Source organism: Galeopterus variegatus, unplaced genomic scaffold, assembly GCF_000696425.1.
Source record: "Galeopterus variegatus unplaced genomic scaffold, G_variegatus-3.0.2 Scaffold5664, whole genome shotgun sequence".
Classification (NCBI taxonomy): domain Eukaryota; kingdom Metazoa; phylum Chordata; class Mammalia; order Dermoptera; family Cynocephalidae; genus Galeopterus; species Galeopterus variegatus.
The window spans coordinates 49,160-58,912 of NW_007731775.1; the positions used below are offsets into that span (position 1 = coordinate 49,160).

The window sequence follows — 9,753 nt, forward strand, 5'->3', positions numbered from 1 at the left end:
GAACTCTCAAAGAGTTTATAAACTAACTGAAAAATATGACAAATCAGAAAACAGTAAAAGTCTCCATATTTTTTAATTTATATGTATAAGCTTCTTCAACAAAAAAATATTTGAGGCATTTAAAGAAATATTTTAAAAGGGCATTATTTTTATTTTTTAGTAAGAAATTGTGGTGACAGGAAAATAAAGGTAGAAAGTCAGAATAATATGTATCACAAAGCACATATAGTTACTAAATCTGGGCCACAACTTTGGCACTGAGGAAAACACAATCAGTTGCAAGATGCAGCGTGTCCCTGAAGTAAGAGCAGATCAGGTACCCAGGCAAGGGACACGTTTCCCCTATAGATTCTTAGCAGGCGATACAATAGGACTTATTGAGCTACACAACCTTAAGGACAGTCTTTCCATGTAACATTGAGTTTCCTTTTGCTGTAGGACATTCTTCAGAGGAATGGCACTGAGACACGGTAACTAACTGAGAGCTCCGTTGGAGAATTTAGATGGGGAATACTAACAGATAACCAGTGGGTTAGTCAGTGTAATTCAGGCCAGCTGCTGTAACAACTGCCCACAACGTCTCAGTGTCTGAACACGAGACAGACGAGGGAGACGCGGGTCGAGCGCTCTCCTGCACTGCCTGCTCCCGTGGGTCGCTCCTGCCCGAGCTCTCCCCGCAGGCGACAAGGGGCGGCACAGGGGGGACACGCCTCTCAGCGTCCTCGCTGGGAACTCTCCTCACACACCGTGGGCAGAACATGCTCACACCGCCAGCCCTAGGTAAAAGGGGCTCCTGTCCCGATGTGGAAGGTACGCTGACAAGAGTAAGAGTTCTGCCACCTGAAGGAGTCGTGAGAGGTGTCCTTACCTGATCAGGAGCTCTCAGGCTGTTGTCAGGTGGTGCTGCCCATGAGCGTCCGGTTAGGTGGATTCACTGGTGACGTGAGTGCTATGGGTTGAATGTGTCCCCCAGAAGTTCATGTGCTGGGAACTTGATCCCCAGCTTAACAATGCCAAGAAGGTGGGAAATCTGATAATGGTATTTGAAAGGTGGAGCCTTTAAGAAGTGGTTGGATCCTGAGGGCTTTTCCCTTGTGGGTGGATTGATCCATTCATGGAGTAACAGGTTAACGGTTTAATGGATTTTCTTGGTCGTAGACTGGTGGCTCTCTAAGGAGAGCGCTCCAAAATGCCCTTGCCCTCCTCACCTTGTGATGCCCGGTGTCACCACAGGACCTCGCAGAGAGCCCCCATCGGGAAGAAGGCCCTCACCAGATGTGCCCTCTGGAACCTGGACTTCCTGGCCTCCAAAATTGTAAGAAATAAATGTCATTTTCTTTATAAATGAGCCAGTTTCAGGCATCCCATTATAAGCAACAGAAAACTAACTGATACACATTCTCTAGTGTAAATAAAAATAAGCCTGACAATAATGGATAACTGGCTTTAAAAGAGTCCTGCAAAAGCACTACAGACAGGAGTCGATACTAAAATACCGAAATACCAGTGAACAAGGACAATATAGCAGGGCTCGGGCTTCTACTCTCTAGCTTTACTACGAGATAAAAATAACTATCTGATTAGACAAAGTCGATTAATAAAAAGATAGCTATCGACAAGGTCGTTTGAAAATAGATTTATCTCAACTATCATTAATAATGAGCCTAATCCTAAATGTATATTGTGCCTCGAGATGTTAGCTGTTAATGGTATGGAGCCATGATAAGAATTCAAAACTAACTCTCCAAAAAACAAAGTCAAGCTTCTACAATAAATTTTTTCAGCAATATTCAATCTGGTACTGGACAAAATTTTACTAAACTTAAAGATAAATGTTCACAGTTTCTGAGATTTGTTGCTTAATCACAAAGACAAATGTCCAAAAACTCAATGAGAAAAGCCTTGTTTTTCCTGCCATAATAAAAATGACTAAGATAATATCCATTCAATCATTCAAAAAGTAATTATTGCCTTCCATGGGCAAGCCATTGTTCTAGGCCTCAGGGACTTGAGGGTGCACAAATAGGCAAAGTTCACTGCCCTCCTGGAGCTGACAGTGCAGTGGGGGCAATTTTGCCCCCTGAGGGATGTTTGACAACATCTAGAGATATTTTTGCTTTTCACAGCTGGGGCAAGGCAGGGGGGGTGTGGGGTGCTATTGGCATCTAGTATCTAGTGGGTAGAAGCCAGGGATTCTGCTAAACAACCGGCAGTGCACAGAACAGCACCCCCCTCAAAAAATTATCTGGTCCAAAGTGTCAATAGTGCTGAGATGAGAAACCGCCAGCTCTTAATTTTGTAAGAGTAACATATTTAATGTATTATAGAATCTTTACAATACATTGGAATAAGATGGAATGTGAGCATGAAACTCTTTTGGACCACACAGTGGTTTGCAAGTCAACTCACAGCAAAGTAATTTAAACAATATCCCATGGAAAGATGAGTTACATGACTTTCTTTTACAAGATGGCAAGTGGCCTTTATTTCTCACCCATTTCTACGACAAGCAGCTGTTAATATACTTATTACTAACATATTTATTACTAATATGCTTATTAGTAATGCACTTTTCAAATATCCAATGTGAGGTCTTCGTCTGCAACCTTTGGGCATTGAGAGGTTGGCAGGGGTGGGGGTGCTTCAGACGATGACAAAGACCCGTAGGCCGGGCACTGTCGGCAGAGCTAAAGATCTGCTGCACAGAAGCTGTGTTGCTCTTGAGAACTTCTTCAGAAGTTGAGCCAATACACTTGCACTGGGAAATTAAGTGCAGAGCAGCACCTTGTTTGGGGCAGGCATCAGTATGGGGATTTTGTAGAAACCAGTCCAGGTGGAGGTGAAGTGATTACTTCTGGGCTGCCTGGGGGAAGGGCAACCATGGAGACCCCCTGCCTTCAAGGGGGTCCTCTTGGCCTGCTGGGGAGTCTGAGATGATTTGCAGGTTGATGGCTTGCAGGGCTAGGCTGACTGAGTGGGCTGGGTGGGCTGTTCACCTTCAGGCAGACCATGTTCCAGAACCAGGAGGGCAAGCAAGTTGAGGAGGCACCAGGAACCGAGAGTGTGAGCGCTGGGGTTGGTGGGGAAGGCTTGGAGGCCACCCTGTGGCCTATTCCCTGGGGCAGGCAGTGACAAGCTGCTCCCATGCAGCTGTCCCACAGGGACCAACTGACATCACGGGGCTGGGAACTGGGCGTGGGAGGACAGCATGGCCAGAAATACCACCATGATGTTACAGTTCCATTTACTAGTGAAGGGACATTTTTGTTGGAGTTCGGCTCTGAAATCTCCAGATTCTTCAATGTCATTCTCTCGTTCTTTCAGACGAATTCAAAAGGTTCAAAACTCATTAGAAATCTTCCTTTCAAATATTTTCAAATGGGCTATAAAATCCGGTGTTCAGATTTTGTAAACATGTAGATATGAGTTTTTCTAGGACACACACTTACATCATTTTTTGGCAATAAAACCACAAAGAGATGCAAATATTTCCAGATATTGTTACCAAAATTTATACTCCAGAAACAAGTTGCTTTCAAAAAGCAGTTACTTTCTTAGCCATTGTTGAAACATCAACTTTGCCTTGAATAGACAGAGTTATGGTCCGAGGACATGGTGAGCCAGACCAAATCGAAGCTGCCTGCATCACCCACCTGCAAAGCAAGCAGGCGGCAGCCATCTCTGGCATCCCAGTTATCAGTGTGCTTGTGCACAAGGTATAGCTCTCCCCACCCTGTGAGTTAATGCAGGTCATCTGTCACGCCTACCCCCATCCTCCCTGCAGATCTCCAACATCTCTCACCACCTTATGGTCATCAGTGTCTGTGTGGGAGCCATAGAATGGCAACCACCTCGGTGTATTTTTCTGAGAATGTGAAACACAAAACAAACTCAGGACAACCAATTAACTGAAGAAAGGAGCTTCTGAAGGGAACTGAGAAGTAGTGCTGCTACCACCTGTTCACATAGTCTGGCAGCCTACAGACAGCCCACCAGCAGATCTGCTTTTGGGGGGAAAAAATGAATAACGAAATTGAAATTTTTAAATTTTATTATTAAAGAAATAATAAAAATATCAAAGCTTTTGTTCTAACTTAGTGACGTGGTCTTTTACAGACTTAAGGACAGGCTGTGATACTCTGGATGTCTTGATGCACATGACATGAATACATATTGTGGACTTTAAAATTCCTGCTGAAATCTTGGGATCAAGGAAAACTTCATTAGATTTTTTTAGTTCCTGTTTCCCCCCTTCCCCGTGCTCCTCTGTATGTGCCGAGCTTAACAATGCTCTAGTCAACATCTTTGGTGTGCATTTTACAGTTGAAAAGGAGCAAAGAAAAGAAAAGTGTTAATCTTCTTTCATGGTGGGCTGTCTAGTACCTTGGACATATTATAATGGACTTGAATCAAATTCTACTGACATACACAGTCTGTTTCATAAATGTGTTTTTAGAGAAATTTGTTTACATCCCCAGACGTTGTGCTGTCACTCATTTTTGTGACTGTACTTCTGAGCAAGCGCTACCCAGCACTTGTACAGTGGACTTTTCAATCTTCTTCCTGTTACCTTGCTGTCACCCTCAACTTCCTAGTATTTTAAGCAATTTATACAATTTGTTTTCTTTCTTCCTTTTTTTTTTTTTTTGGTGGCTGGCCAGTATGGGGACACAACTTGCTTTCTTCAGTAAACTTTTTTGTGTCCATTGGATTACACATTAATTAAGAAATACAAAAGCAAAAAAATTGCATGCGGATTTTCTTTTTATGAGTCCTCATCTTTTAAAAATACATAATGAAATGTGTAGAAAGAATTATGTCAACCTGGGTTGCTTCAACATGATCTAGTTGAGGGAAAAGGAAAAGATGGAGAGGAGACAAGATTGGCCATGAGTTAGTCATTGTGGAAGTTGGGTTACATGTATACAAGGCTCATCATTTTGGTCACTCTAATTTTGTGTGTACTTAAGATTTTTTGCAATAAAAAGATGAAAAAGACACAAGTATCACAATTTCATTAGTTCAGCTAATAACAGTCACTCCTTTCATCCAGATTAATATATTTTTGCCAGATACCTTTTTGAGCTCTGACAGTCATTGAAAATTAATGTCTAAATGAACTGAATGTAATACTAGACCTTTGTATTTCTATCTCAGAAAACTTAACTCAAGATTTTCCAAGTTAATGAAGCCAATTTAATCACACTGACCTCACTAAAATGTTATTAACATTTTTAGAGGGAGCAAAACATTTACTGCACGTTTAATAATAAAATTAGAATTTTATTTTATAAATACTATTTCATCTTTATATCACCATTTAAATTTTTACTCTTTTTTAACATTTAGCTATAAATGTGTAGATTTAAGAAATAAACAAACATATGTAAATGGGGTCTACATACTTTAAAAAGTTTTAAGCATAGGGGGCAAAATTCAATATGTGAGACCACGGCTTGTGACTGGGCACCACAGGGTGGGGGTCCAGGGCTCTGTCTTCTCTGTCCTGACATCTCCAAGGCATTGTGCCATGCCTGGCACATTCACATTCAATACAGTTTGTTAATTTTTTTTTTAAAAGCCGCTTTAGAGTGGCATAGAATAAGAATTCTAGAATTGGAAAATAAACTGAAACCAATCTCATTTTCTGACCAGGAGACAGAGGCTTAGGAAGGTTAAATCGCACAGCTAATGGATGTGTGGTGAAAGAAATGTTTCAGGGAGATTGATCTGACATAGATCTATGCTTTAGAGCGGAAAAAGACTAGAAGCAAAGCCACACGTTAAGAGACGATCGCAATCGTGACAGCACAAGGTAACAAGAGCATAAACTGGGATGATGGGATGAGAATGAGACAGGAGCATCTGAAAGACAGAAAATGCTCCTCTGGGCAGTGACTGCTCACTGTCAGTAAGATTTCATCTTGACCTATTTCTACACGTGCTGGTGTCAATCCTCATACCCAGATATTTTTAGCCATGGCCCCAAACTGCACAAAAAGACATAATTAGCAATTCTTTTGACTCATCTAGGGCCTCTGAGAGTGAGTCATACCCTCTGCTACACAATTATCCACCATAACTATAGTTCAAATTCTGTCTATTCCGAGCAATGGTTCTTTATAATGTCCATTCTTATGCCCTTTACTCCATTTCTATAGGATTGAGTCCATCCTCTTTAACTTATCTTTTGAGACCTCCCCCGTATTTTTTCTCCTCCACCTAAGATAATCAATCATAATGCACATTATTCTGTAATTTTTTTCTTCTTTTTTTGACTGCTGGCCGGCTCAGGGATCCAAACCTGTGATCTTGGTGTTACCAATACCACGTACTCCCAAGTAAGCTACCCAGACAGCCTCATTCTTCTGTAATATAACCGTAAACAATCTTTCAGAATCATGTAGTGATTTTTGTTTACCTCCCCCACACATGCTATCACCAAAGATGCATTTCAGTTAATAACTTCTTTGAAAATGGAAATACAATAGGGAATACGTCTTCAGTATGAAAAACTAGTTGGCCTTTTTTTTCAAAACCAGCAACCCAAAAGGAATCAAAGTTTTGGTTATCAGTAAAAAGGAAGATAATTTAGAAAAGGCCATGGATAGTGGGTGAGAAAGGCCAGGATAAAGCCTGAGCAGGCAGGAGACAGACACTGGGGCAGAGTGTCTGAGATTCAGAAGAAGAGATCAGCCATGAGGATGGAGGTGGCGAGGGGGAGATGCCGGAAAAGGGGAGCAAATACCCTAAGGGCAAATGTACAGAGGGCCAAGGGGGCTGACAACTGTTCCATATACTGTGAAAGTCATTGCACAGCCCCCCTCTGGCCCCCAAGACACTCCAGGTCAGCCCCCAACCAGCCCTTCTGCTCCATGCCTTGTAAACACACGCTGGATCTGGCCCTCCCCAGGCTCTCAGCCCAGCACTCCTCGAGTCTTGAAGGGCCTGCCTCAGCTCACACCAAGTTCCAGATCAAGTATGCTCTCTTCCCTAGATGCTTTTCCAACTGTTGCAGCCCACCACACTCTTCCCCCTCTGTACAGTACAATAGTTAAAGACCATCTTGCGTTGTTTTGAAATTCAGACTTAGTCTCTCCAGTGAAAATAAAGCTCCCCGAGGGCAGTTTTTCTGCCATATCACTTTTGTCCCTCCTTCAGAAAAAAGAGCACAGAGTAAGTAAATTAAGAATGATATTTTGAAACTGATAGGTATTTCCATTCTGGTTTTCTCTAATTACCATTTAAAACAACATCAATCTTTTGGCTTAGAAGCAGCTTCTTATTTGGGGATTGTTTTATAAATTGCATGGTTGAAGATACATCCCAGCCCAGGACTTTCTCTATAGCTGATGATGAAGAAATGAACAAAGCTGGAGCCCAAAAAGACCAATATACTCAACACGCTTAAATAAATGTTAGCAACCGCCCGGGAAGATTTCATACTTAGAATGGTTAGTTGACTAGAGATTGGTTCTATTCTAAGGATTTGTTTCCTCTGCAAAAGAAAAGTTTGAATACATTAAATCCTGAGTGAGGGTTCTAAAGGTCTGGGCACATAATGCAAAAAAAAAAAAAAAAGTGAATGAGGCTTTTGTCCTGAGAAATAAATTACACCAAAAGAATAATATATTTCTGTATGTTTGATACCCAAAGCATGGAAATAGGCACCCCAATGCTTCATTTGTTCCATTTATTTATCCACTTACATACTCATTAATTGAATATCTAATATGTGCTAGGCGTTGTGCTGGGTACTGGAGAAACAGAGAAAAATAAGATATCCTCAACCACAAGAATGTCAAACTGTGAGAAAAATGATTTAAAATATGCCAAATGCTTTAATAGGAATAGGTACCTATCTTGGGATTGAGGCCATGACTGAGTAACAGATGCTGAGCTTCATTAAATGGGTAGAGAAACTGTGTGAATTAGGCAGTTTGAAGCAGACAAGTAGAGACTATGGTTTCTGGAAATCACGAATAAGCTACAAGGTAAGATGTTCAGGGTGTTCAAACACATTCTAGAAATCCCTTAATCACCAGGGAACAGAAACAAGCTAGATGTCAGTAATCCAGAAAAACAGGATATATGCCAAGAGCTACCAGAGTTAGCAAGAGGTGAAAAACAAACCAGAGGTTTACCAGGTCAGGCTAGATGCAAAACAGCAAGAAAATCTCAGGTTAAGATGAGCTAGTGATCTGAAATCATGGACATTCCGTCAGGCTCATTTGTGATCACAGGACAGGAGTAAACCAAATCTACAAGGTAAATACATCTGTCATGAGCTTACCGTGTGCCAGGCATTTGGCTAGTCATTTCACATAAAATGTCTCATTTAATCCCTTCATCCCAAACTGGGACACGGTTGTTTACAGATGAGAAAATTGAGACTCAGAGAGATTAAATACCTCACCCCAAATCACAGTGATCATATCTCAAACCATAAGAAAGCTGTTCACAGATGAGAAAATTGAGACTCAAAGAGATTAAATAACTTGCCCCAAATCACAGTGATCATCCTAGAAGGGCCAGAATTCAAACCTTGAGATCTGGCTCACAAGTCTATGCACAGAGAGTCTCATCTATTTACTTCCTGCCTGGGAAGATGCATTAAAAGTGGTTTCAGCAGCTGAGGAAAAGGGAGGAAGCTCTGACTACAGATTAATTTACACAAAAGGTGGCTAAGGAAAGGGAAGCAAGAACTAAAGGTGGATCGTAATAAAATGACCCAAGGAACTCCCATTAAGTGATTAGATTTAGTATGACGGTTGTTTTTTGGTTTTGGGGGGGAGGGGGGTTCTTTTTAAAAACCTCAAGATGGCAGTGATTATGTATGATGAGGGGCCTCGGCACCTTTGACTGTGGCTCCAAGTTACTGCATGTCCAAGTAAAGCTTCAACTAGCTGGGGACATTTCAGAGGCTGAAGAGAGTTTATCAAATGAATTTACTCAGGAAAAGTGAACACCGAAGAACGAAAGATCAGAGGCTACGAAACAAAGCCAAGTCGTCTGCCTCAGCTAAACCATTTCTCATCAAGAAGGTATCTGCATCTTCTGTAGATTTCTGAATAGCACGGTACAAATACTGCTTTGTTAGGAAGTCCTTGATACAGGCAGGCTTGTGGGGTGTAGAGCAAATCTAGTGTCGCGGGAGATGCAGAACTTTTCAGTTCCACATCCCGACCCCTCCGGGATGGGATCCTACTCTTAAGACCAAGCCCATCGGGAAGGCAAGTTACTCAATTTATCACAGTTAACACACTTTGTTGTCAGCAGTGCCATGCCACAACGCCGGCGCTTTCCTCTCCAGCGCCATAGTGACCCCCACACACCGGACTGCCCCTTGGCGACCGATAGGATGACACACTTCCCCTCATGGAAAAGGTGGGGCCCTCCTACACAATAGGGGCACTCTCTTGTCTTGAATAGAAAGAGCCTGTTTTGAGTTGTTTTGACACTTTTCCAGTTATCCCATCCCCAACGTCGTAGAAGACGCCGCCTGAACCGAGGGTCACCTCCCGCGGCTCACAGCGTCGCCTCAGCAGCTGCACGCAGGTCGCACGCCCGCGAGGCAGAACTGAGGCCGCCCGGATCTCGCGAGAGCGGCGTCCTCGCGGGAGTCGTCAGGTCGGAGGCGTAGGGTGAGGGGAGTGCGGGGCGGGGCGCTGCGCTGCGGCGCTTCCGCAAAGATGGCGGCGGCGGCGGGGAGCGGCGCTCGGCTGGCGGCCTGGGGAGGGAGAGTGCGGCGCG

The 9,753-nt window shown here is 42.8% G+C and overlaps 1 protein-coding gene across 1 annotated transcript in view; it reads left to right on the forward strand.

Annotated features, from left to right (window-relative positions):
• Positions 1–3,599: 3,599 nt before the first annotated feature.
• Positions 3,600–9,753, forward strand: part of LOC103605230 (calcium uptake protein 2, mitochondrial-like) — a gene marked incomplete at its 3' end in the record, with an annotated part of 94,100 nt that continues 87,946 nt past the window's right edge. The window contains exons 1-2 of the mRNA XM_008589815.1: positions 3,600–3,716; positions 9,470–9,630. Coding sequence (XP_008588037.1) covers positions 3,600–3,716; positions 9,470–9,630 — 278 coding nt within the window. The remainder of the gene's footprint in view (positions 3,717–9,469; positions 9,631–9,753) is intronic.